Source organism: Mesoplodon mirus (assembly GCF_964341445.2).
Source record: "Mesoplodon mirus genome assembly, chromosome: 14".
In the NCBI taxonomy this organism is placed as follows: Eukaryota; Metazoa; Chordata; class Mammalia; order Artiodactyla; family Ziphiidae; genus Mesoplodon; species Mesoplodon mirus.
This window is the reverse complement of record NC_138990.1, coordinates 86,795,973-86,821,697: the sequence shown is the minus strand read 5'-3', so window position 1 is coordinate 86,821,697 and position 25,725 is coordinate 86,795,973. Positions and strand designations below refer to the sequence as shown.

General features: G+C 53.5%; 2 protein-coding genes across 7 annotated transcripts in view; both read left to right on the top strand.

Moving 5' to 3' along the window:
- The window catches only part of RAB11FIP5 (RAB11 family interacting protein 5), a 36,469-nt gene extending 24,404 nt beyond the window's left edge, over positions 1 to 12,065 (top strand). The window contains exons 4-6 of one of the 2 annotated variants that reach the window (XM_082642597.1): positions 4,123 to 5,796; positions 9,382 to 9,571; positions 9,847 to 12,065. In XM_082642597.1, coding sequence (XP_082498723.1) covers positions 4,123 to 5,796; positions 9,382 to 9,571; positions 9,847 to 10,050 — 2,068 coding nt within the window. In that variant the 3' untranslated portion in view covers positions 10,051 to 12,065. The remainder of the gene's footprint in view (positions 1 to 4,122; positions 5,797 to 9,381; positions 9,572 to 9,846) is intronic. The other variant, XM_082642598.1, reaches the window with a different exon arrangement.
- Positions 12,066 to 13,638: 1,573 nt separating this feature from the next.
- Positions 13,639 to 25,725, top strand: part of SFXN5 (sideroflexin 5) — a 120,731-nt gene continuing 108,644 nt past the window's right edge. For all 5 annotated transcript variants that reach the window (XM_082641789.1, XM_082641786.1, XM_082641787.1 and 2 more), the window contains exons 1-2: positions 13,639 to 13,880; positions 25,315 to 25,383. In XM_082641789.1, coding sequence (XP_082497915.1) covers positions 13,770 to 13,880; positions 25,315 to 25,383 — 180 coding nt within the window. In that variant the 5' untranslated portion in view covers positions 13,639 to 13,769. The remainder of the gene's footprint in view (positions 13,881 to 25,314; positions 25,384 to 25,725) is intronic.

The following is a 25,725-nucleotide window of genomic DNA, read 5'->3' as shown; positions in this document are numbered from 1 at the left end:
CTAGTGCCAAAACGAATTGTCTTTGTGTCTGTCTCTTTCTGACCCTTTTAGGGTATGTATAAGCTTCCTGACAGCAGGTCGTCTCAAGCTCCCGTGTTCCCTCCCCTCACACTAACCGTAGAACTTTGGGCACAGTAGATCAAGTGTTAGATACAGACATTTTTTAAAAGTGGGGGTAAGCATGGCCCAGCACAGAGGCAGGTGTATCGTGGTGGCCTTTAGCAGTCTCTGCATCTATCTGCCCCAGCCCCTCACCAGGTGGTGAACAGTGAGGTCCTGATGAGCCTGGAGTGTGCGCTGGCTGCCGAGAGAGCTCGGGGTCTGAGCGGCGTTCGCAGTGGTGTAAATGCGTAACTGTGATGTGTGCCAGTGACTTAGAGTTAGTGTGGCCATAAATCCTGTTGGTGCCTGTTTTCCTGGCATAGTTAATAGTGCCCCTTTACTCTGTTAAGAACATTCTGGTTTGGAAGATAAATTATACGGTCTCCCTACTTAGAGCATGCAAGGCCCCACTGTGTCACCTCACTGTGCCCAGATGAAGGGAGAGGATGTGTCCAGTCATGTTTCCTGGACATCGGGGCACATCTCAGACAGACACCAGGAGATGGAGCCTTAGGAGGGCTGGCTGAAGGCATTTTGGCTGGGGTGGGTATGCCTGAAAGGCTGGCTTTAGCCTTTTCAGAGAGTGCCTGTGGGAGAGTCTTTGCAGATCCACATGCCACCTCTGGGACCAATGCATGGAAATAACAAGGACACATAGCTCATCTCAGTCTAAGGAAGAGCTGTTCACCAGTGAAACCTGGCCCCTAGCTACAGAGGTGTCCTGGTGGTGTAGTGAGTTACCCAGCAACGGCTGTGTTTAAGAAGAAGGGGGGCTGTCGGAGGGAACAGGTGATTGCTGTATTAAGTGGCAGGTTCATCCAATTGCTCTAAGGTTCTTAAGCAACAGTAAGGCCCTGAAGTTTTATTGTCAGGTCAAAGGGGCAGAGACATTTGGACTTCTGATTTCTTTCCTCAACTTTTGGTCCTAAAAGAGAAGATAAGTCAGCATATGTTGTAGCCCCTGCTGCTTGGCGGGGGGACAGCAATGTGCTGGGCTAGCATGGTGGGTTCTGTCCTCTGAGCATACCCTGCAAAGATAACCACACATGGGAATGTGTCTCTGATCTGATCTGTGCCAGGTGGAATGGTAGGCAGGGGAATTTTTTTTTTTTTGGCCGCACCGCACAGCTTGTGGGATGGTAGTCCCCTGACCAGGGATTGAACCTGCGCCCTCAGCAGTGAAAGTGTGGAGCCCTAACCACTGGACTGCCAGGGAATTCCCGGGAGGGGACTTTTTAAAGTAAGAGCTTTCAGAATGTGCGCCTAATGTTGAGCAAGGGTGAGGGAGGCATGGGGGCAGGGGGACGTGTTACTGGGTAGGAGGGATGGACAAGAGGCTCTCAGAGGTTGTGCTGGCTCTGGGGAGGCTGCCAGGCCTGGCACCTGGGGCACACCTTCCTCCAGGGAAAGCCCTTTGCTGGTTCCATACCAACGGGTTTGTGTGCACCTCTGGGTAGCCAGTGCGGGGAGGGTTGCCAGCCGAGCCTGGGGCTCCCAGCCCTTCCCCTGCCCTCTCCTGCCCTGTCGTTCTGACGGTCAGCCAGATTGCTGCAAGACTGTAAGAGTGAGTGGGGCCAGGCTGGGGCTGAGGGATGTAGAGCTAAGCTTGGTGCTGTTTAATGTTGATGGAGCCCTGTCAGAGCCCTCTGTCCACTTGTCATACAGGGTACTGGGGAGAGACGGCTCACAGTCCCCCAGCCCTGTTCCTGGGGGCTGAGTCCTGCCGGCAGGGTTGGGCTGTGTCGGGAGTGGGTGCTCCAAGGGTGGGGGTGGGCTGAGGGCAGGGTCTTGACCCACATGGTGGTGGTACATTGCTCTCCTTGGTCCCCAAGGTAGACATATCTTGGTGAAGGGAGAAAAGGGGCCTTTGGAGGTGTTGGGACTCTGGGCTCAGGATCCTCCCTCTTTCGGGGTCTTTACCATGCCTTGACCGCAGAGGCAGAGCTGTTCTGGGAAGCCCTGGTGGGGTGGGAGAGGACGGGACTTTCTGTGCCCGCCCTGGCTGGGAGTTATTGTCGGGCAGAAACAGGATCAGGAGAGTCTCTGGAAGCTAGATTCTTAAGAGAAACCCAGAGGTGGGGACCTGGCTGTGTCTTGCCTGTGAGGCTGGGCTCATAGACTCCAGCCTGTCTGGGTAGCCCACCTGTGCTGCTGGTTGAACTGGGCTCCTTCCCGTTGCCTGCCCCCGGTGTCTGCGGATGAGCTGGCCCTGCCTCTGCCCAGCTCTGTGTGGGACCTGCTCCATCTGGCCCCTGGGTTCCCGGAAGAATCCTGGCTCCAGACTTCTGGGCCTCTTTCCATAGGTGCCCCTCCTACCCCAACCATCATTCCCCGTGGGCTGATTGGTGAGGCCTGGCTTCTGGGACCTCAGGGCTCGCCCCGAGCATTTCCCCGTGGGAAGAAGCAGCTTGAGTGGAGAAGATGAATGTGTAGGAGTTCTTCAGGATGTTTCCACCTGGGCTGGCAGGGGTCAAGGAATGGGGGTCTTGGGGCTTAGGGGGGGGCTGAAGATGGGGGGTCAAATAGCAGGCAAATCCAGGCCACTGACAGGCCACTGACAGGCCACTGAAGTCTGGGCTCAGCTGCAGGGAGCCGCAAACCATTGTCAGACTGCTGAAAGCAGGGGTGTTGGGTCCCCCTTTTCCCCTGCACTGTCTTCCTGGACTTCCGTCTGTGTCCTGGGGTTGTCCCGGGGAAGCCAAGAGCTCTAATTTTAGAGTCTCTTCCTTCCCATTCCCCTCAGGTCAGCTGCATGCTGTAGATAAGGTGCAAGTGCAGGACATGCTCCCTCCAAGAAGACCCTGGAGGGGACACCTGAAGGCCAGCACATATCTTGGGGAGTGTGAGTGTGTGATCAAGGAGTGGGTGTCCCAGGGGGGCCAGGGATCTGTGGTGGGGACCCTGGGAGGCCCTGGTGACATCCAGAGTTGCTGCTGCTGCCTCTGCTGCCACATCCCAGCCTCTGTCTCCCCAGCAGCATTGCTTCCAAGGCTGGCCCGTGGGTGCCCTTGGTGAGGGAGGCCGCCTGCCACGTGCCAGGCCAGGTGGATGCCTGACAGCAGACATCCTCAGCAGTGTCTTGTCCTCCTTGGCTGGTTGTGGTACCCCTCCCAGAAGCGAAAAGGCCACGTCCTCTCCAGCTGACCCCTTGTCCTGCCTGTTAACAGCCCCATCATTACCTCCCATTTGTGCCAAGGGTTCAGGAGAACCCAGGCTGTCTCAGGAATCAGAATGTCGGGCACCGGCTGGGTTCTATTAGTGCTGGCTTCATCCAGCCAAATACCTGGGCCTTGCTTTTCTCTGGTCTCTTTATCCTGTCCCAGCCAGCTGGTATTTTCTTTCCTCTGTCTCAGTCCATAAAGGGATGCCAGGTGCTTTCTGATTGGTTCTTCAGGTGTCAGGCTGGCCTCGAGTAGTCGTCAGCATGGGGTAGTAGCTGGGATCCCTCCTGTAAAGTGGGGTTTTTGCTCCTCGGGGTTGGTGTGAGGACCAGACGAGCTCTGTCTAGAACCTTCGTCCTTGGGTGACGCCTCATCACGTACACGTCGGGGTCCTCCCTCCGTCCCCTGGCCCACGTGCCCGAGCCCAGCCTGGGGAGCACTGTGGCACCTCTTCCCCAGGCAGGTGGGGGGCAGGGGTGTGGTGTTCAGCAGGGGAGTCTCCAGTCTTGGCATTAACCAGGAGGCTCACGGTTTTGTCTCCCTCCACAGCCTGGACGTGTCTCCTCAGGTAGAATCTGACCCAGCTGCTCTTCCTCACCACCTCCCCTGCTCCCCCTGTGCTCCGGCCCCCCCACTCCTGCTCCCACCGCTGCTCCTATGCTAAGCACTAACCTTTTTGCAGCCACCTCCCCCGCTGCTGCCGCTGCTGCCGCTGACACCGCCATCCCTGAAGCCACCCATGGGGATTCTTGGGTCTTACCAACCCGTTCCTCTCCTCCCTGCAGAGCAACCCTTTCTTCGAGGAGCTCATAGCCGACATAGCACTAAACTCTCCTTCACCTGCTCCCTCTCTCCCCAGTGCCTCGAGGGCCAGCCCCACTCCCCTGGCCTCCCCTGGGAAATCCCCGCCTGAGTGGGACGACACCTTCAACATCTTTGCTGCCAGCAGGCTGCGTCCAGAGGCCAGGAGTGAGATCCTGGCCCCAGCAGGAGTGGGGCTGGAGGCGACTGGGCAGCAAGACCCAGGCCCTGGGGCCATGACAATGAAAGCAGCTGAGCCCCAGGGGGACCCTGGGGGAGGAGAAAGAGGTGGGAGCAGCGTGTGGCTGGAGCCCAGAGTTCCTCTGGACTTGGGACTGGACCATCAGAGCATGAGTGTGGTTGACCCGGGGCCCCTCGGGGCGGAAGGGGCCTGCCTGCCCTCTGTGTCAGCCCAGCTGCACCCGAGAGCCTCAGACTCCGAAGCAGACAGGGAGTTGCCAGCCCCAGGAGGGGAAGCAGGGCAGAGTCTGGCAGACAGCGCGACGTCTCTGTTTAGCTCCCCAGAAGTGATCAGTGTGTGGGAGAGGCTGCCTGGCCCAGACAGTGCCCCTGAGGGCCAGGACGAGGAGGCCTCCCGAGGTGGCAGCCAGCTTTTCCACGAGCTTGACACAGTCGACGATTCCTGGCCGTGGGATGTGGTCACCATTTCTCCTGCAGCTGAGGCTTCCTCACCAGTCCTACGGGGAGAGTCCGATGAGCCGCCCGCTCCCCAGATGCAGCCAGAGTCACCAGAACCTGTGAGCCCCAGGAGGAGTGAGGGGCTTCCCGCACTGGAGCCGGAGTCAGAGCCCGAACCTGAGTGGGTGTCGGACGAGGGGCTGCAGCCCAACACAGCACCGCCCAAGCCACCGCGTCTCCTCATACCCTCAGATTCCCAGGAGAAGGAGGCAGCGATGGAGGAAGAGAAGGAGAAAGCAGCAGGGGGACTGAGTAGCAGGGGGTCAGAGATGGGAGGAAAAGATGTGTTCCCAAGTGCGTTGATTGCTGGTCCCCAGGCGGCCGAGGAGGAGGAGGAGGAGGGGGGCGAGAAGCCCGAGTCAGAGTCTGACAGCCGCTCTGGAGCCACGCTGGGTGGGCCAGGCCTGGAAGATCTAGCAGAGGATGCCAGCCCTCCTGCGTCTGGGCCCTGCCTGTCTCGGCCCACCAGCTGCCCTCAGGGTCCTGCCCCTACACCCTCAAAGACCTTGGCTGTTCAGACTCAGCAGATCTGGGGGGCTCCAGAGAGAGGAGAAGGCCCTGAGGCTCCTGAGGCCCAGAGCCAGGAACCAGTAGGAGAGGCATGTGGGTTCCTGTCAGGCAGCTCCCAACAGGCTGGCTTGTGGGTCTCGGAAGAGGATGCCTTGAACCCCTTCTTGCCTCAGGGGAGCCAAGATCCCCCCAGCCTCCCGTCCACATCCCTTCCAGGGTCCAGGGACCCTCCCGTCCACTGTGGTCCCGAAGAGCTGCCCACCCCCGCAGAACCTGCCTTTCCGTGGCCCCCTCTCCCACCCTCGGCCAGCCGCCACCACGGGGGGCCCAGCCCTCCGTGCTCGGCCCTGCCTGGAGCCTGGCCCCTGACCTCTTCCTCCCCGCCCCCCGGGGAGCCAGCCTCCCCCACTGGGAGCTCCCCCCCTCCACTTGGGGAGGACCACGCTGCAGTCACCCCAGTCTCCCCGCTTGCGCTTCTGCCCTTGGAGACACGACCAGCTGAGGAGCCACAGCCCAGTGCCAGGTGAGCAGGCACCCAGCAACCAGTCTCTAGGAGGAAGGGGGGCACAGAGCAGCCCAAAGGCTGAGGTGTTCACATTCCAGCTTCAGCTCCTCCAGGGGTTGGTGAGGGGTTCCTTCACCCCAAGGCAGGACGGCGGAAGCTTTGGAGACATAAGTACTGGCTCTGAAGCTGCTTCCTCTTGGGACCTTGGACCAGCAGGTGTCCCCATAAGCAGGGGGTTGGGGGATGATGATGATGAGGTGTAGGGGGTGAGGAATGAGGTGGGGAGAAGTGATACGGGCCAGCAGGGAAAGGGGGATGTGAGCTCGGGTTCTCAGCACAGGAGGGGCTGGTGCAGTGCAGCTTGTCAAATGGCGGCCCTTGGGGGAGCAGACTGGAAGGCAGAGAGCCAGAGGGGAGGGACTGGTCCTGAGGTCAGAGAGGAGAGCCAAGATACCTTTAGAGGACAAAAGAAAAGCTAAGATGCTCCCCACATACATGACCCTCAGAAAAATGTTTTTTTCCTGACCCCAGCAGGTGCCTCATGGGTTTGCATTTGTGCCTTTCGGGGGGTGGTCCCGACGTGCTTAGGACTATGCTGAGTGGACAGTGGATGCCTGTGTGACTGTGGTCACTGTGGCATTGGTGTCTTTTGGAAGAATTATGAGGCCACGACCTCACCGGCTGGCTGGTGAGGGGTGACCAGAGCTGAGGCCCGGAGAGACAGGTCACTGTGGGGAATGGCGTATGACTTAGCCAGGGCAGCAAAGTCCAGAGGGAGTCTAGCACTTTAGGAGACCTGAGTGAAGAAGTGGGGTGTGGGGAGGAGCAGAGGGGCACAGGCTCCAGCACTGGCCTCTGGGAGGCCCCCAGCCCACCAACTCATACCTTTGGTCATCCAGATTCACTGAGTGTCGACTGTGTGACAGCCAGTGAACAGAGATGAAAGACACGGTTCCCACTGTACTCCCAAGGAGTTCCCAATCCATAGGGGAAGACAAAAGTGAACCGGGGGCTTCCCTGGTGGCGCAGTGGTTGAGAGTCCACCTGCCGATGCAGGGGACGAGGGTTCGAGCCCTGGTCTGGGAGGATTTCCACATGCCGCGGAGCAGCTGGCCCCGTGAGCCACAATTAGTGAGCCTAGGCGTCTGGAGCCTGTGCTCCGCAGCAGGAGAGGCCACGATAGTGAGAGGCCCGATGAGGAGTGGCCCCCACTTGCCGCAGCTAGAGAAAGCCCTCACGCAGGAACGAAGAGCCAACACAGCCATAAATAAATTAAAAAAAAAAAAAGTGAACCGGGGAAGGGAAACCCCAGGGGGCCAGTGCTGATAGGCGAAAAGTGGGTGGGAAGGAGTCTGGGCTGCTCCGACTGCTGTTCCAGTGGGAGGTGGTGATGCTAATCCCAGAGGTGAGAGAGAGAGGAGGTGGTTAGGGCTTCCTTGCTCTGATGACAGCATCCCCAGCTGGCCCTGCCACATTCCAGCACCACTTCTAATTATACTCACCACTTTCTGGAAGTTTTATTCTCCTCAGAGTTGGCATCACGTCTGTACTTGGCATGTTCCTTCCATCATGATGTTGACGGGCCAAGTAGGGCTGTCCCCATTTATCAGATGAAGAAATGGAGTCCATGAGAGCTGCAGGGTCCAGGGTCCCTCAGATGTAGGGGGGGCAGTCAGACTGAGAGCCCAAGACTCCTGGCCCCCCATTCAGGGGGTTTTTATGCCGCACTGGTATTCCTGCCCTCCCTCGGCACAGCCCAAAGGTGGCATGAGAGCTGCCTTTACATCCTCACCCTTAATGGAAACTCCTAGATGGGCAGGAGGGGCTGGGATGTGTTCTTTTCCCTACCGTCTGCCCCCGCCTGGGCTCTCTGCCTCTCCTCCTGGGTTGTGACAACTGAACCCACAGCCCTGTCCTGAGTATCAGAGCTGGCTTCTCTGGGTCTGGGTGGGCCTCCCTTCAGTGGTGTTCGGGGGCCGTTTTGCTTCCTCCTCCTGAATGGTCCCCATCCTCTGTGAAGTAAGTATAAATTTAGGAGGTCCCCTAGAGGTTAAGTTGATTTGGATGGAGGCTGATGCTTGCAGTTTGGGTACCCATGACAGGTACAGGATGCTGGGGGATCCCAGAGGAGAGTCACCTTAGTCAGCCTGGGGGAATCAGGAATGTTTCCTGGAGGAAATGGACTTGCACAGCTTTGAAACATGAGTAGGCGTTAGCAGGCCAGCAGGCAGAGGGGCAGTGTTCCAGACAGAGCAGCAGCTTTTACAAGAACCTAAAGATGAGAGAGCACGTTTTCCTCTGGCTGGAGTGAATGAGGGAGGAGGGGGCCAGGAAGAAAGGGCAGGGGCCAGGATGTGTTAGAGATTGTGTTTTCTTACCTTGATAGGGAGCCACTGGGGAGGCGAGACCCTTATCCCACAGCAGAATGGAGGGGTGGTTGGAGGTGGGCAAGATGGCCCCGGAGGAGCTGATTTAGCAGTTGGGTGTGGCTGGGAAAAGGAGAGGGGGGGATAGTGTGAGAGAAGGTGAGAAGGTAGCAGGGCTTGATGTTTGTCAGGGCTGAAGTGGGAGTGGGGGGCGTTCTGAGGGGTTCCCAGGTTTCTGACTAGAGCCCTAAGAGGCTATTGGTGCCTGACACTCACCGCGAGGGAGTGTAGGAAAGGGCAGGCAGGCTGGAGGGGAGTGTGGATGCTGCTGGAGCCAGCCTGCAACTGTCTGCCTAGGTCTAGAGCTCAGGTGAGGTCTGGGCTGGAGATGCAGATTAGAGGTGGAGGGGAGAGAACCCAGGGACAGACCCTCAGTTGAGCCTGGGAAGGATGTCAGGTGTCAGGAAACCAGACTGAGGTCTTGGGGAAAACCAGGGAGAAGGAGAGCCGTCCAAAGGAAAGGGTGAGTGAGCAGTCCAAGGGTCAGTTCTGCAGAGAGGTCAGTGAGGTGAGAACTGAGGGGTTGGTGGCCTCAGCAGGAACACTTGTGACGGGCCGGTGGGGGCCACTGTCCTAAAGGGTTGAGGAGTCAGCGAAAGGTGGGAACTTGTAGAGACAGAATGTGGTCCACATGCTCTGGAGAGGCTGGGTGAGAAGGAAGAAGAGGTGGGGATGACTGAGGGTGAGGGCTAGGCGAAGACAAGGTCAAGGGAGGGTTTCTCAGGCCTATGTAAATGCTGATGGCAAGCAACTGGTAGAGGTGGGCGAGTGACCAAGCACCCCAGTTTGCCCAGGTCTTCCTTGGCTTTAGCAGCACTGGAAGTCCCACATCCTAGGAACCCCCGGTCCTGGGAAAATTAGGAAGCTGGGAGGATTGATCGTCCCCCTAGAGGAACGTTACAATAGAGAAGAGGAGGGAGGGGCCCGGCTGGAGGGGGTGGCTCTGGCAAAGACTGGGATTAGGTACAGAGAAGTCTGCAGGATGGCCTCTGCTGCGACCCAGGGGAGTGAAGCGGGGAGGGGCAGGCGGTGGAGTGAGGAGAGCAGTAAGGGCAGGGGCGCGGGGGGGCAGCCGCCGCCAGGCGGTGAGACCTGCTGGCCCCACAAAGAAGGTGGCCCCCCTTTTCCTTGTGCCACCCATCCCTCCTCACAACGCATCTCCTGTCTGTCTTCGCAGTCCCCACCCTGTGAAGCCCCTCAGTGCTGCCCCAGTGGAGGGCAGCCCTGACAGGAAGCAGCCCCGCTCCAGTCTGAGCACAGCCCTGAGCAGCGGGCTGGAGAAGCTCAAGACAGTCACCTCTGGCAGCATTCAGCCTGTGGCTCCGGCCCCCCAGGTTGGCCAGATTGTGGACGCCAAGAGGCTGAAGGTGAGGCCCAGCAGGGTGCCTGGGGCGTCAGAGCAGACGTGTGGTGCTGTGAAGAGATGTCAGGTGTCTCGAGATCAGGGGCCGGGTACTGGGCAGGGTGGAGCAAGGAGCAGGCCTGACCCCCCTACACCAGAGCCTTGAAGCCAGTTAGACTGTCCCCGGCATTGGGACAGAGGCAGCTCCTAGGGCCTGTGTGGGGAAACTGGGGTGTTGGTGGGCGGGGGGGCGGGGGGGCCTGAGGCTGGCCTGCTCACTCTTACTCCCTCTGGCCTCAGGACTCCAGTGTGCTGGACCAGTCGGCCAAGTACTACCACCTGACCCACGACGAGCTCATCGGTCTGCTCCTGCAGCGGGAGCGGGAGCTGAGCCAGCGGGACGAGCACGTGCAGGAGCTAGAGAGCTACATCGACCGGCTGCTGGTGCGGATCATGGAGACCTCGCCCACACTGCTGCAGATCCCCCCTGCTCCCCCCAAGTAGCCCTCTTCACCCCCATCCCCAGAGGCTTGGCGCAGACCCACTACCCAGCAGGGCTCGCGCCCTCCCTCCCGCTGAACTCTCACCTGGGTCTGGGTGCAGCCTGTCCTCTGTTGTCACCCCTTGTTCCCCCTCTCTCCTGCCTCAACTGGGGCTGCTGGCAGGGGAGCCCTTTGGACTCCCATTGGCGCCATCAAGTTCTGTGTACAACTTGTGCCTTTGGGAGCCCTGAGTCTTCTCCATCTGCCTATTTTCATACCCCTTAGCTTTGGGGGCTCCAGGGAATTGGAGCAAAGAATTTCACCCTCAAGAGGGAGCAGGGGTGAGCTGCAATGCGATGTGGTGGTATCTGGGACATACTTTATTACCGCATTTCTTCCACGGCTAAACCCTTGTCCTCTCCACCTCCCTCCAGCCTCTGGAGGTCTCCTGGTAGTACTGGGGCTGTAGCAGGGACCAAGCGCCCAGTCCTCTGTGAGTTATGGGCAACCAGGGCACCTACTCTTCAGCCTCACGTCCAATTCCCCTGGGAGCAGGGAGCCTGTATGGTCTAGTCTTGTCTCTGCCGTGTCCCAAGTCTGATTGCTTTCAGCCTTTTGCCCAGCGAGTGCAGCATGGATGGCGGGAGATGATGGGGGCCGCTCCCCGCCCTCGTCTGCTGACTTTTGCATTGAGTGTCACGTGTGAATGCGTGCAGAGCTGGGACAGGAGTGGGGAGAACACCTTCTCACCCACCTCCGGGCTTTGGGCTGCTTATGTTTGGGGATCAAGCCTCCAGCTCTGTTCTCATTGCCTGTCCAGATGCCAAAACTCTGTGCTGCTGCAGGGTTTGAACTTTTGGAAACCAATTAAAATGTGCCTTTCGTGGGTAGGGTCAAAAGCCTCTGGATGTAGACCTCTCCCCCTAGTTGGCGTCCCCCTCCCCTCCTGTTGAGCACATGGGGTTGGACCTTTTGGGGCCCTGGGAATGGGAAAGGAGGGTGGGGGCAGCCCTGCTGCATGCCCTGCCCCTCCCCTAGAGTTAATTTCAGCTAACGTTCCGGCCAGGCTGCTGCTGCTCCTTCAGCATCCCCGCCATCCTCTCCTCCTCCCTCAACCCAAATTGAGGAGGGTCCTAGGATTAAAAGTACATTCTGGGAGTGGGAGGTCCCCCCTCTGCCTATACTTAGGAAAAAGCCTTTCTTGCCCTCCCATTCACCCACTAGCTGCTGACGAGCCTGTCCCTTCTGCTCCATGTCCTTGCCTGGCTTGGCTGCAGTGCACTTTGAAACAAAGTGTCTGTCCTTTGGCCCGGCCCCTGGTTTGCTTGCAGAAAACATGACAGACTTGCCCATGGCATCTGCAGGGAATCTTTGGTGGCTGGGGGTACTCTGCCTTAGCATTGTGGGGTGAGGAGGTGCTGAAGGGGGATGCTTTTGGCCCACCGAGAAGGTGAGAGCTCCTCTGTGACTACCTCTTCTTCATGAGACGGCCTGTGGGGTCACTCGGACAGCCATGGAAAGGGATATGCTCTCTGGGTCATGTCTTCCTTCTGCCAGGATGAAGCCAAGGAGTCCCACACATGGGGGAAAGCCCCTGTCATGTTATCTACCTTAAGAATCACTCGTCAGAGCTGAGGAGTGTTCACAGGTGCTCAAGACTTTGGTCACGTTTTGGGAGGGGCATTGGGGGTTGGATGGGTGTCTCTTCAGGAGGAAGGGGATCACTCCTCCACTAGGTGTTCTTCGGGGCTCTATTCAGTCTCAGTCCCGATCCTGGTCTTCCACTCAACCTTGATTATGGGCCCCTCCAAAATGCCCAGGGCAGGGATGTCTTCAGAAGAGTTTTGAGCTGAAGCCCAGGGTTCTGGTGGCTGTTTTTCGCTCCTAGCCATAACGGAGGAGAGCTGCAGGTGGGGCGGGCAGGGAGCAGGCACAGTTCTGCTTTGCTGTTTGTCTTCCTAGTTGTAACGCCTGTTTATAAAGAGCTTGTTCTTCATGTTTTGAGCACTTTATGAAGAATAAAAAATTAACATACTGCAGGTGGCTCTGTTGTGTTACTGTTTTGATAAGTGTATGAAGGAGGCTTCCCGGGGGAGAAAACAGCCTGAAATCAAGATGATGCGGTTCTCGGATGATAACCGCCCCTGCCCTAACCTCAGGGGCAGCAGCACAGTGTTGCTGAGAGGGCCGGGCTCTGTCTTTTCTCATTCCCAGGAAGCCCACATTTACTGAGTGATGTGGGGAATACAGAGGGATTTTAAAAGACTTGATTCCTACTCTCAAGCCACTTAGTTTAGTAGGGAAAGATGAAATACAAATCCAAGATACAAATGGTTTCTTCACGGCCAGCTAGACTTTCTCCAGCTAGGAAAAGTCCATTTCTTGTGGTTTGACATGGATGAGGAACTCACTGCTACAGATCATGCAGTGTCCAGAAGGCATGAGCCAACCCAGCACTTCACCATAATCCTAAGGAGACTCAAAAGTGCGGGGATGGGGGGGGAGGAGTGGGGGGGGTGGTTAGGTTCCTAAGGTCAAAAACCAAACATTTCTACTGGCCTCTTGGGCAAAACAGGCAGCTGTCCCTCAGTCATTCCCGTAGCCCTTCCCCCCAGGCTGGCTCACTGACCAGATATTTCAGCTAGGAATCTGCTACTCTAATCTGCATGGGTGTTTATTATCCCGGCTAGTGCCTTGCTCTACAATCTGCCGTACTCCCCCCACCCCTTACCTAAAGTCCTTGTAGCTGGTGCTTGTTAAGCACTTCTGAAACCCCCTCCCCCTCCCCCCATCCGAGTTCTCTTCCAGCCCAGGAACTGGGCCCAGGAGAGGTCTTCGGTTGGCCAGAGGAAGTGAAGGCTGCCAAGGCTCTTAAGTCCTTGCTGTTAAACTCATACAGCAACAAATACTTGAGTCTCTGCTGTGAGCCCTCTCAGCTAGCACTAAGGACTTAGCGATGAATCCAAAAGTCACAACTCCTGCCCTGTGGACCTCACAGTAGGAAAGGCAGATAGTCAAAACCACCAATAATTATTAATGCAAGGGCTGCGAAAGGAAAGTGCTGGCTGCTATAGGAATATGTAGTGGATTTTGCGGAAGCAGGGCAAGGATTGGCAAATGCAATATTTAGGCTGAGACCAGAAAGAGTCAGCATCAGGCTAAGATTAAAAAGTTATGGTCTTTTGGGTCAATGGCGCCGCGAGCGCCCAGCATGCGCCAGGAACTGAGTTGGAGAGCAAGGGGCGAGGGGCAGGGTGGCGACGAAAGGACCTGCATGAAGATTCTGCAGTGCAATTCTTTGTACAAAGTTTTCCAGGATTACCCTATTGTCTGGAGTCCTTGCCCATCTGGTCCAAGGGTCGGACCCACTTCAGTAGGGCTCTTCTGGGCTGCAGCTCCAGGAGCGACGCCCACCGCAGCAACTCAAACTTCTAGGGGCAGGTAACCAGCGAGGGGTCGCCCGATGGCCCCCTATCGAGACCTTAAGAGTCGTACACGCACACTCCTCCCGGACTGCCGACGCCTGCAAAATTAGCGGCGGGAACCGAGACCCGGTCTGAGTCGGTGCAACTCTCCACAGTCTAGGGTTGTCAAGCTCCGTGACAAGAAAAACTACATTCCCCACAACCCCTTGCGCCTCCGGCTTGCTGCGGTTGCTTACGGCCAATCGGGAGAGGCAGCTGTGGCGGGGGCCGAGGAGGGACATTTTAAAAGGGCCGGAGATTGAGGGCGTCAGTGGCCATGGCGGATACAGCGACTACTGCATCGGCAGCGGCGGCGGCGGCGGCTAGTGCCGCTAACGCCTCGACCGATGCACCGCCTTTCCAGCTGGGCAAACCCCGCTTCCAGCAGGTGAGGACCGGGCTGTGGCTTGAGGGTCGGTAGGTAGCATAGGGAGGGCGAGCACACTCCTCTCCAAAATCCTCTTTAGCCCTAGGGTCTCCGACCCGCGGCCACCAGGGAGCCTGCAGCTACTGCCTGGGGGAACCTTGGCCACAGCCGCCTTTTCCCATTGGTCAGCGGGGTGGGCGAGGGCTCCCACCTTGGCTCCCTATTGGCCATTGGCGCCGTCACTCCCCATCCGCCCATGCCCTCCAGTCCTTCCCGCCCGAGGCTCTCTGTGATTGGCCACTGCCCGCCGCGGCCCGGGATCCGAGCTCCCGGGTCCGAGCCTCTTCCGCAGGGTCTCTTGGGCAGTGTAGCCTCCCGCTTCAGGCGGAAAGTTCGAGTCCGGCCTGGGTGAGAAGTTGGCGTGGCCGAGATGCCTTCTAACTTTTTCCCCAGTTGGTGACCGACATTCTTTCCGAGCTGCCCGCGGAGCCTCTGGGCAGCATCCGTGCCCCGCGGCCCCGCTCCCAGCCCTCCACCCCAAGCAGGGTCCGCGGTGGGGATGGGTGAGGGCCGCGAGCCGAGGGGTACCCGCCGCCCGGCGACCCCTCTCCCCTCCGGCGGGGGATTCACTGACGTAGCGACTCGGCCGGCTGGTGCCCTGCCGGAGATGAAGCGAGGACGTTCGGGGAGAGCCGGGGTGCGGAGGAAACGCTGTGTCATCCCAGGGGACCGCCGGCCGCTCGGAGGGTCCGCGTCCCCGGGAGCCTGCCCCAACCCCCTACCCCGCTGCGACCTCCACGGAACGCTCTTCTCTGTCCGACCCGATATGGCTCTTCGGGGCACGGTGACAGTCGTCCTTTTCCTTCGGAACTCCAGACAGGGCGTCTCTAACTCGCCCTCGGCCCAGGAGACGGGGATAGGGTCCACAGCCGGGACGTGCGGCCCGGGCTGGAGGCTGGGAAGGGCCGTTCCCACGCCGCATTCCCGGACCCCCCGCTGCCTTCAGCGCTGAGGAAATGGACTTTGTTAGGAAAAGGGACAAAGAAACTCGGCTGAAGTGAACCAGGCTTGCCGTTGGGGGGGGGGCGGTGGAGGCGGACGGAAAGAAGTTTGCAGGAAGAAAGGAAATTGTACAAAGGTCGGTGCAGTGGTTGATAGGTTGGTTGTTTTCATGATGGTGGGAGAGGGGCTGGTTCCAGCAAAGTGGTGCACTGAGCTTTGCTGATAATTAAGGAGTTGGGCTTATGAGCCTTCTGAGAAAATGTCCCCACTGTTTTTAAACAGGACTTTAATTCCTTTAAAAAATAAACCATCTCAGTATGTAGGTATCTGAGGCGAGACTGGTGTCATCCTGTCAGTGCAGGGTGCCACCTGGAACTGCCTGTCAGGTGTTCCTCTGCCTGGACTTGAGTGACACCTCATTAGCTGACCCCCTTCTCCGCCCTCCACACACATTCTGTTGTACTTAGTCCTTCAAGACTCAGGCCGGCCTCCTCCTAAACACTTCCTCCCTTCTTCCCCTTACCCCCAGGTAAGGGGGTCTCAGACTCCCTCCTGCCTGCCTCTTTGGCCACCCCAAGTGGGATCCTCAAAAGTCAGCCTTTACAACAGTCTGCCCTGTGGTTCTCTAATACTTTTCTGTGTGATTACTTGGTCTCCTCAACACTTGGGAACACCTTTTGAGAGGAGGGGCTGATCTTGCCCTTCCCTTGTCTCCATCCTACCCTGAGGTGGGGCTTGGCACATAGTAATGTGCTGAATAAAGATTTGTGGGTTCACTTTTTCCCAGTACCTGTCCTGGGACATTCAGTCACACAACAGATATTTGAGAACCTCCTAGTGGCTTTAATGACTGAGCCCTTTGCTGTGATCGCTGCTGGAGCCATAAATGCACATTTGAGGCTACTGTTCAGGCAGCCATTGCTGGTACCTCTTTTTGGCACCACTCCTGAGGGCAGCAAGTGTTTGTTATATTTGCTTTTGAAGCACCTCTCCCCAAGCATAGTGACCTGCATAAAGCACAGTGCGTGTGATATTCATTCATGTTAAGGAACTTCCCTTTCCTCCAGATCTGCTCCTCCACACGACTCCCTGGTTGTGCAAGCAGCCCAACCTGCCACCCAGATGACTCTCAAGAAACTGGGAGTCACCTGTATACTTGCCTTCCTCTCCTTCACCCTCTAAATGCAACCAGAGGCCCAGGGTTCTCATCTCAGATAGCTCTCAAATCCACTTGTCTCCACTGCTGGAATCTTAGACTGAGCCCCCATCATCTATCTCCTGAGCCACTGCAGAAGCCTCCTAACAGGACTCCCTACTTGCACTCTGGCCCCCTTCCAATCCCTTCCTCTTCCGCATGGCAGAGTCCCAACAATGCAGGTCTGATCAGGTGACACCCCACCCTCTCGCCCAACACATATGTTCTTAAACACCTTCCAGTGGCTTCCCCTGCTTCTGAGATAAAGACCTCTGTTTGGAAGGCCCCAAAGGCCTGCATGGCCCACCCCTGCTGACCTCTTCTTGCTCCAATGGAAACCCCACGCATCCCCTTGAATCCTGCTTTCCACCACACTGGCTACTTTCAGCCCCTTGAACCCTGAGTGGTTCATAATCCAGGGCTCAGTCCCAGAGCCCAATCCAGGGACACCACTCTCAACCCCCAACCAGTATCACTGCTTTCTGCAAGACTGGGCAGGGTCTTTCCTTACTCCCTGGGGTCCCCCCAGAGCCCTTCTTCCTTTCATTCCTCAAGGATCTCCCTGTGCAGGGGGTAGGGGGAAGAGGGGCACTGAGCAGTGTCAGAGGGTGGAGAAAGATAGCTTGCCTCGATGGGCTTTGGTCTGTTACCATCTTTCTCCGCATAAGATGATAATGCTAGCCAAGCATCGTTCTAACCTTTTTGTGCATTGACCTATTTAATTTTCATGACGACCGTGTGAGAAAGGTACAGTTATCCCATGTATTATAGGTGAGAAGACCGGCACACAAACAGATTCAGTTACTTCCTAGGCAGTCTGGCTCCAGAGTCTACGTTTGTCTGTTTATTGTCAACTTTTTTATTATTCAGGCTTCCAAACATGCAAAAGTGGAGGCAACTGTCAATGAACTCCTGTGCACCCGTCACTCAGTTTCAACAGTTGCCAGTGTGAGGCCCACCTCATTTCACCTATATGCCCCCACCCCAACCAATGAATTATTTTAAAGCAAAGCCCATTATTTCATTGTACCTGCTGTAGGTCTCTCTCAAAAGTAAAGACTTTTTTGGTTAGCTTTTCTAAATAAACTTTAAAATTTTTGAAATAATTTTGTGTGTACAGAAGTCAAGTAGCAGAATTCCTGTATAACCTTCACCCAAGTTTCCTCTAATGTCGTCATCTCAGATTACCACGGTACATTTGTTAGAACTAAGAAACCAACATTGGAACATTACTATTAACTACACTCCAGACTCTGTTGGATTTCACTATCTTTTACACTAATGTTATCTTTCTGTTCCAGGATCCCACATTCCATTTGGTCATCATGTTTCCTCAGTCTCCCCTCGGGTCTATGACAGTTTCTCAGACTTACCTTGTGTTTGATGACCTTGACAGTTTTGAGAAGTACTGGTCAGATATTTTATAGAAGGTCCCTCAATTTGGGTTTGTCTAGTGTCTTTCTCATGGTTAGATGGTTATGGGTTTTAGGGGGAGAATGTCACAGAGGTGAAGTGCCTTCTTTTTCACATGGTATCAGAGGGTTTTTTGATTAGTTTTAACATAACCATCATACCACTAACACACCTAAGATAATTATTTCTTAATATCATCAAACCAGTCATTATTTGTCTTAGTCTGTTTGGGGCGCTATAACAAAATACCATAGATTGGGTAGCATATAAACAACAGAAATTTATTTTTCACAGTTCTTGAAGCTGGAAGTCCAAGATCAAGGCACTGGCAGATTCACTGTCTGATGAGAGTCAGCTTTCTTGTTCATAGATAACATCTTCTAGCTGTAACCTCCCATGGCAGAAGGGAGGAGGGATCTTTCTGGGGTCTCTTTTATAAGGGCACTAATCCTAATCATTAGGGCAACCTCATCACTTCCCAAAGACCCCACTTCCTAAAACAGTCACCTTGGAGGTTAGGATTTCAACATATGACTTTGAGGGTGGGGTGGGGACAAGCATTCAGTCCATTGCACTATTCACATTTCCCTGATTGTCACATCATTTTAAAAATAATTGGTTTGTTTCATTCAGGATCCCACAAGGCCCACACATCATATTTGACTGATAGGTCCCTTTCATCTCTTCTGATCTATTGGTTCTTCCCTCTTTCTTTCTTTCTTTCTATTTGTTGAAGAAACTGCGTTGTTTGTCCTGTACAATTTCCCTATTCTGAATGTGACTGAAGGTATCTCTGTGGTATAAGTTAAGATGTTCCTGTGTCCCCTGTTGTTCCTGTAAACTTCAAGTCCATACTTATAACCACTGCCCCGTATTGCCAGGTGAAGGGAAGATGGCAGGAGTGCCTGGGGGAGCTCTGTGAACTGACTGCTCCCTTTCTTCCTCCTTTTCTGCTCATTTCCTTTCCTGAACTCACTCTTTTCTTCCTTCAGGCCTGACACCGTTTTTGGCAATTTGGGGCCCCAGGACAGGAAACAAACACACATGATTCTTCCCATTTGTGATTCAGTCTATCCAGAAATAAGTTTGCTTTATTTTTTTTTAAACTTCCTTGTTTCTTCTGAAATCTCACTTATCTGCTATGACGACTGGGGGTACGGGTGTGCTGTGTGTGTCCTGGGTCCAAAATCCACCAAGGCCTACAATAGCAGAGCAGGTGGGTTGCATAGGGCTCCCTTTGGGGTCCAGGGAGCTTGTGGGCAGGAAAATACACTCTTCACTTCAAGATGGAGAGGTTTGTGTGGACTGAGAGTCAGGAGGCAATGGGGAAGTTTCTCATATAGTTTGCCTGAAATAAGTTCTAAAGTGAAAATGCCTTGCAGGTAGTTATACATTTACGTTCTATAGGCTAGAGAGCGACTGTTTCCCAGGGCTGGTCCTGGGGCTTGTTTGTGCTGTGGACACAGTCAACACCTTCCAGTCCAGTGGCTCTCAACCCCTGCTGCACAGTAATCACCTGGGCAGGTTTCTAAACAGATACCGATGCCTGGTGCCCACCCCAGGCCAATAGCATTCGAATCCCTGGGTGTACAGCCTGGATTTTAGAAAACCCAGGTGATTCAGTGTGTAGCCTGGTTGAGGACTACTGAGCTGGTCCAGCCTTTCCGCCTTTGGGCTGCAGGTTCAGTGATTTAGAGGTCTGGGTGCAGGCGGGCTGTCAGTTTCTTCTCAGGCCTTTGCCCTCAGCTGCTGCTCCCGAGGCAGCTCTCTGGCTCTGCTCTCCTGGGCCAGGCCCCGGAGTTAGCAAGGCAGCAGGCCTTGAGCCCTGGCTGAGAATTAGCTGACTCACCTTTCTTGTGAAGGGAAATGGAAGGAATTACTTGAATGACTCATTCTTCCAGTGAAGCAAAAGGGAAGGAAAAACATCCACTGATTATCTGATGGGGTAAAAGTGGGGTCTGAATTTTGGAGGGCAAAAAAAGGTCATACATATTAAACTATTGAGAAAATAATAAAAACTAAGCAGGCCGAGAAGGTAGAAACCTTCCCTGCTGCGTCGTGCATCAGGCTGGGAGGACGGATACATAAAGGCAGCTATAAAGAAGAGTGCTTCTGACTAGGGCCTAGGCTCAGCCCTGAGGTATCCCAGCCACCTCCTTCTTTGGGGAGCCACTCTTTCGTACTCACTGAGAAATCACATTCTTCAAGGTCATAGATTGCCAGAAACTGCTGTTTAAAATGTATCAGTAGTGTTGACTTAAAAAAAAACACAAAAAACCCCCCCACAAAAACACAGAATGTAAGAACTGTGAGTTGAGTTTATTTAGTGTCTTACTGAGGACTATAGTCTGGAAGACACCCTCTCACAGAGCTCTGAGAAACTGCTCTGAAGCGGTAAGGGGGGAGGTCAGCATGTATACGACTTTGGCAAAGGGTACTTGTAATCAAGCACACATCTCAGAAGAAGGTTGCTGCCATGCATGAGGAACAGATATCTTAGTTAATGGTTTTAGTGCTTTTCTAAGTATGGGAAGATGCAAGAATCCATGTTCATAAACGATTTCTCCTGAAAATATTCAAGTCTCTGAAGGCCTGTTCTGCCAATTTTCCCAGAGCACAGAGAGCCTCCTTGCTGATCTCTGCCCTGAACTCCTTTCAGGGTGTCTTGAAGGTTAGAGACGGCAGTGGCTCATGGCTCAATCCTTGTAGAACCAGGTGACAGGAGGAATGACACATCCCCCTTTTGATTGGTCGGCCTATGGCACTTTGACTCAGAGAATCAATGCAAGTGCAGAGCTTCAAATAAGGAGCTTTAACTTTATCGTTTTCACACACAAAAAACCCTACGTCTACTTCTCAGTCCAGACCTATGTGGACCCCCTTCCCCACAGCCCTGCTTTGCTTCCAGCCTGTTAATGTACTGCTTCATTTAAATTTTACTCCACCTTTCCCCAGAATTCTGCACTGACTCAATTTTTTCCCTTTGTTTGACAAAATGCCTTATAGTTCCTCTACTTTGTGGCCTCCCTCATTGCAGTGAGTCAGTAAGCCTGACTTTGTTCCGGGGTAGTGGGGGAGGTTAGTCTGATTGGGTTAGGACATGTATGCCTAGCATTTCCAACTCAGAACCCCTTTCTTGAATCTCAGGCCTGTATGTTTAAGTGTTTGTTGACAGGTTACATCTGGAAGGCCCTTTAAGTATCACAAGTGTACACGACCAGTCCAGAACTGTTATCTTGCTCTCCACTAAATCAGTATGCTTCTTGCTTTCCTTATCCTGGTTAATAAGCATTAGTGTCTGACTAGAGATCTAGGCATTACCATGACTGTGTTATTCCTCATTTCCCCAGTCAGTTAACCTTGCTGTACTCCCAGGACCTAGCACAGTCTTAGGCACACAGTAGGTCTTCAATAGCTATTTGGTGAATGACTGAAAAAACCACAGGAGCCTGGTGCAGTTTCTGACCCAAGCCTGCATGCCTTTGAGCTCTTGCTGATACCCTTCTCTGCTAGGTAAACTCATCCATCCACTCATCCCAGCTCCTCTGGGAAGCTTCCTGACTCACTAGGGAGGACAGTGTGCCCTGTCCTGTGTGCCCTGTGCCCATAATGATGCCTCATTTAGGCAGGGATCACAGCGTTTTATAGTTATCTGTTTACTTGTTTGTCTCTCTTGATTGTCTCAGTTCCTTGCGGGCTTGTTCGTCTTGGTGTTCCCTCAGCTAGTCCAGTATGGCTTTGTAGGTATCAGTGGAGCAGAATATTTTACTTAGGACTCTCTCCCAGTGGCAGTGGTGGAGAGTAATACGAGAGGGCTAGAAGGGCCAGGACAGGATGAAGGCAGAGACAGACCACAGGGCAAGTCAGAGGCTGGATGTTTGCACTGGATCATCTTCAAGAAGCTGCTTCCCTCAGGCCATTCTCCTTCAGGCCCTCACCTCGGCCCCTGCTGATCCTCTTCCCTCCTTGGGCTGCTAACTGCCATACTCTTGTCCCTTTCAAATCCTACCCTCCCTTCAAAGCCCAGCTGGGCCTCCATCACTCCAGGAAGCCTCCAGGCCATTGGCTGTTCACCGGCCCACTCATTCATTCCTGTGGCCAGTGTGTTTGTGGAGCCTCTTCTAGGTGTGTAACACAAGACCAGGAGCCAAGGAAGATAATACAGAAAGAATATCCAATAGCCCGCATCCTTCAAGAGCTTATAATCGAGTAATAGACCAGTTTGTATTTTAATTTAAATATATATTTAAAAAATAGAATATTACTTATTTATATTATACATAATACTGATTATTTTTCATTTTAAAAGCAATATAAAAGATATGGAAATAAAAATCCTATTACCGAGAGGCAACCTCTGTTAACATTTTAATATATTTTCATCTAGCTTTTTAAATAATATGATTTTAAAATCCTAATTTTGAAACAGTTTGTCTTACAGAAAAGTTGCAAGAAGAATACAGAGAAATTCCATATACTCTTTGCTTAGATCCACTAGTTTTTTGTTTGTTTGTTTGTTTGTTTGTTTGCTGTACGCGGGCCTCTCACTGTGGTGGCCTCTCCCGTTGCGGAGCACAGGCTCCAGACGCACAGGCTCAGCGGCCATGGCTCACGGGCCCAGCCGCTCCGAGGCATGTGGGATCTTCCTAGACCTGGGCACGAACCCGTGTCCCCTGCATCGGCAGGCAGCCTCCCAACCACTGCGCCACCAGGGAAGCCCGATCCACTACTTTTTAACATTTTGTCACATTTCCTTTATTATTCTTTGTCTACAGATGATCGCAAAGTCCAGAAACATAGCAAATATACATGTTACCAAGAACATCTTCAATCTGTAAACAGAATAATAGTGCCTACATTTCCAGATTTTATTACCACCCTGTATATGTACACGTTATTTATTTATTTATTTATTTTGGCTGCACTGGGTCTTAGTTGCAGCACGCAGGATCTTTAGTTGTGACATGTGGACTTCTTAGTTGTGGCATGCATGTGGGATCTAGTTCCCTGACCAGGGATCAAACCTGGGCCCCCTGCATTGGGAGCGCGGAGTCTTATCCACTGACCACCAGGGAAGTTCCTATACATGTTATTTTTTCTCAACCATTTGAGAGGAGATTATATTCATTTATCCCTTAATACTTCAGTGTATCCTTAAGAACAAGGACATTCTCTTACATCTCTTAGTCTGTTTGGGCTGTTATAATAAAAATACTGTAGACTGGGTGCCTTATAAACAACAGAAATTAATTTCTCCCAGTTCTGAAGACTGGGAAGTCCACGACTAAGGCACTGGCAAATTCAGTATCTGGTGAGGGCCTGATTCCTGGTCATAGACAGCTCACTGTGCTCTTACATGGTGGAAGGGGCAAGGGATTTCTCTGGAGTCAATATAATGGCATTAATGCCATTCGTGAGGGCTCCCAAAGGCCTCATCTCCAAATACCATCACCTAGGGACTTAGGATTTAACATATGAGTTTTTTTTTTTTAAGGGAACTTTATTTTTATTTATTTATTTTTGGCTGCATTGTGTCTTCATTGCTGCGTCAGGCTTTCTCTAGTTGCGGCGAGCAGGGGCTACTCTTCATTGCAGTGTGTGGGCTTTTCATTGCTGTGGCTTCTCTTGTTGCGGAACACGGGCTCTAGGCACGTGGGCTTCAGTAGTTGTGGCACAAGAGCTCAGTAGTTGTGGCTCACGGGCTCTAGAGTGCAGGCTCAGTAGTTGTGGTGCATGGGCTTAGTTGCTCCAAGGCATGTGGGATCTTCCCGGACCAGGGCTCGAACCCGTGTCCCCTGCCTTGGCAAGTGGATTTTTAACCACTGTGCCACCAGGGAAGCCCTAACATATGAATTTTGAGGGGACACTAATATTCAGTCTATAGCAATAACCACAGTACAGTTATTCAGGAAATTTAATTTGAGTACACTATTATTAATCTATAATCCTATTCCAATTTTGTCAGTTTTCTCAGCAATGTCCTTGAGCGTATTTCCCCCTCTAGTCCAAGACTCAGTCGAAAATCATGCGTTGCATTCAGTTGTCTTGTCTCTTTAGTTTCCTTTAATGTGGGGGCAGTTCTTCAGTCTTTCTTTGTCTTTACGACATTGACATATTTGGTGAACAAGGCCAGTTATTTTATGGAATGCTCCTCAGTTTGGGTTCGTCTGATGTTTCCACACGATTAGACTCAGTCCCTTCAGAATACTATGTGAGCTATTGGGAACTTCGCAGGGGCACACAACGTCCATTTGCCTCTCGTTGGTCCTTTGAACATGCCCCATCATTTTGGGGTGTGGCACTTCATTACTTTCTAGCACAACAATATGTGCCAGTCTCATCGTGTACCTTCCCTGCCCCAGCCCTGGAATCAGCCACTTCTCTAAGGAACGCTGGTTTATTCTAGTGGATGTCATCCCGTCTCTTTGCTATCCATTCAATATCCATCTAGCTCTGTTTATCTCCTATTAGGTTGGAATCATGCATTTTACATGCATTTCACAAATCATAAGCATTTTTGCATGTCATAAACATTGTCTGAAAACATGATTTTAAATGGCTGTGTAGTGTTCGATCATGTAAATGGATCGTCATTTTAACAATCTGCCTTTATAAATAATGCAGCAGTGAGTGTCCTCAGTATATACCCCTGACCACACCTCTGAACGTCTCTGATTGAGCATCATGTATAAGTTGGGAAATAGTTTAGGCCATTTGAGTTATAAGAGGTTAGAGAAACAACTGTTTTAGTTAGGAATGGTGTGGAAGCTTGATGCGTCTGTGAAAGGCTGGGGGTGGAAAGGCTGCTCCATGCAGGGGGTGCCATGGTGAGCAGAGAGATGGAGGTGGCATGGGGCCTGGTGTGTGCAGGGGAACTTTTGGTGACCCGGGTCCTACTGGGGTCTTTATTGGGAAGCGGAAGAAGCAGAAATTGGCTGCAGGGTCTGGTGCCCTAGTGAGAAGGGAAAAGAGTGTGGAGGCTTCTTCCTCCACTGAGTGGAGGATGAGCTTGGAGAGCTATGGGGCTCCAGGGAGGATTTGGGACACAGCCTGAGTGTAGTGAGGCATGAACCCCCGGTGTCTGCAGCCTTCCCCTTTGTCCCCTAGCTCGGTGCCCTCTCTCCTCCCCTTGAGGTTGGCTTTGCCAAGCTGGCCCTGTCCTGAGGGCAGAAGGCCCAGCAGCAGCGTTGCTTGGTTTCTTTTCATTGTGCTCTAATGCCTGTGGCCTGTTTAGCACAAAGCCTTCCTTTTCCAAGGCCCCTGCTCTGGGGCAAGGATAGGGGAGCTGGCCCCTTATCCTGGGCCTCACAGCAGCAACGGGGCTATGGGGGAAGGAAGGCCTGAGGGCTGCGAGCTGGGCACTACCGTGTTTGAGTTCCATCTGTGGGGAGCTTTCCCTGGGGGCAGACTTTGGGGAGGGACCCTACCTCACTCGAGGGTCCTAAGTAAAGCAGAGAGGCTGTGCTGGGCAGGAGAGACTGGGAGAGGGCTGGGCACCAGACCTCCCCTCCAGCCTGCATGCTCAATGGTGCCTGGGAGCTGCTGAAAGGCTTGGCATAGATCCCAGGGCATTGGGAGGAGAATGGGAGCACGTGGAAGAGACATTGGGACAGTCACTGAGTGTCTTAATGGTCTTTCTGAGTTGACTTTAGAAAGCCCTCAGACCTGGGAAAGCTGCCCTCAGGTCACTGAGAAGCAAGGCCTCATTGGTGTTCCTCACCCGCTTGGGGAGTCCTGGGGACTGTGGGACACTGACAGTAAGGATGAGCTGTGGGCGGTGTTCCCCATTGTCTGGAGGACGGGGTACAGAAACTTATCCCATCTCCTCTCCCACCCCTTCTCCAGACATCCTTCTACGGCCGCTTCAGGCACTTCTTGGACATCATCGACCCTCGCACACTCTTTGTCACTGAGGTGAGTCATGGCTGTCATTCTCAATGGAGGCCCCTTGGCCTTTATACCTTGTGACTTTGGAAGGTCCATAGGTCATCTGTGTGTTTGCCTTATACACATTATCTCATTTCATCTGAATCTCACCACATCCCTTCAAGGTAGATATATGTCATTATTATTATTTCAAACTTCAATAAAATTATTACCAAGTACATGGATTATATGACAAAAGTTCATGCAGTGCAGATGCATTTAAGTAGAACAAAAAAGGATCCTTCATACCCTCTCCCTACACAGTTCCCTCCTCGGATAGGTAAGGCTGGGTATAAGGTATAATTTACCTTTTATGTGTGAACCATCCTA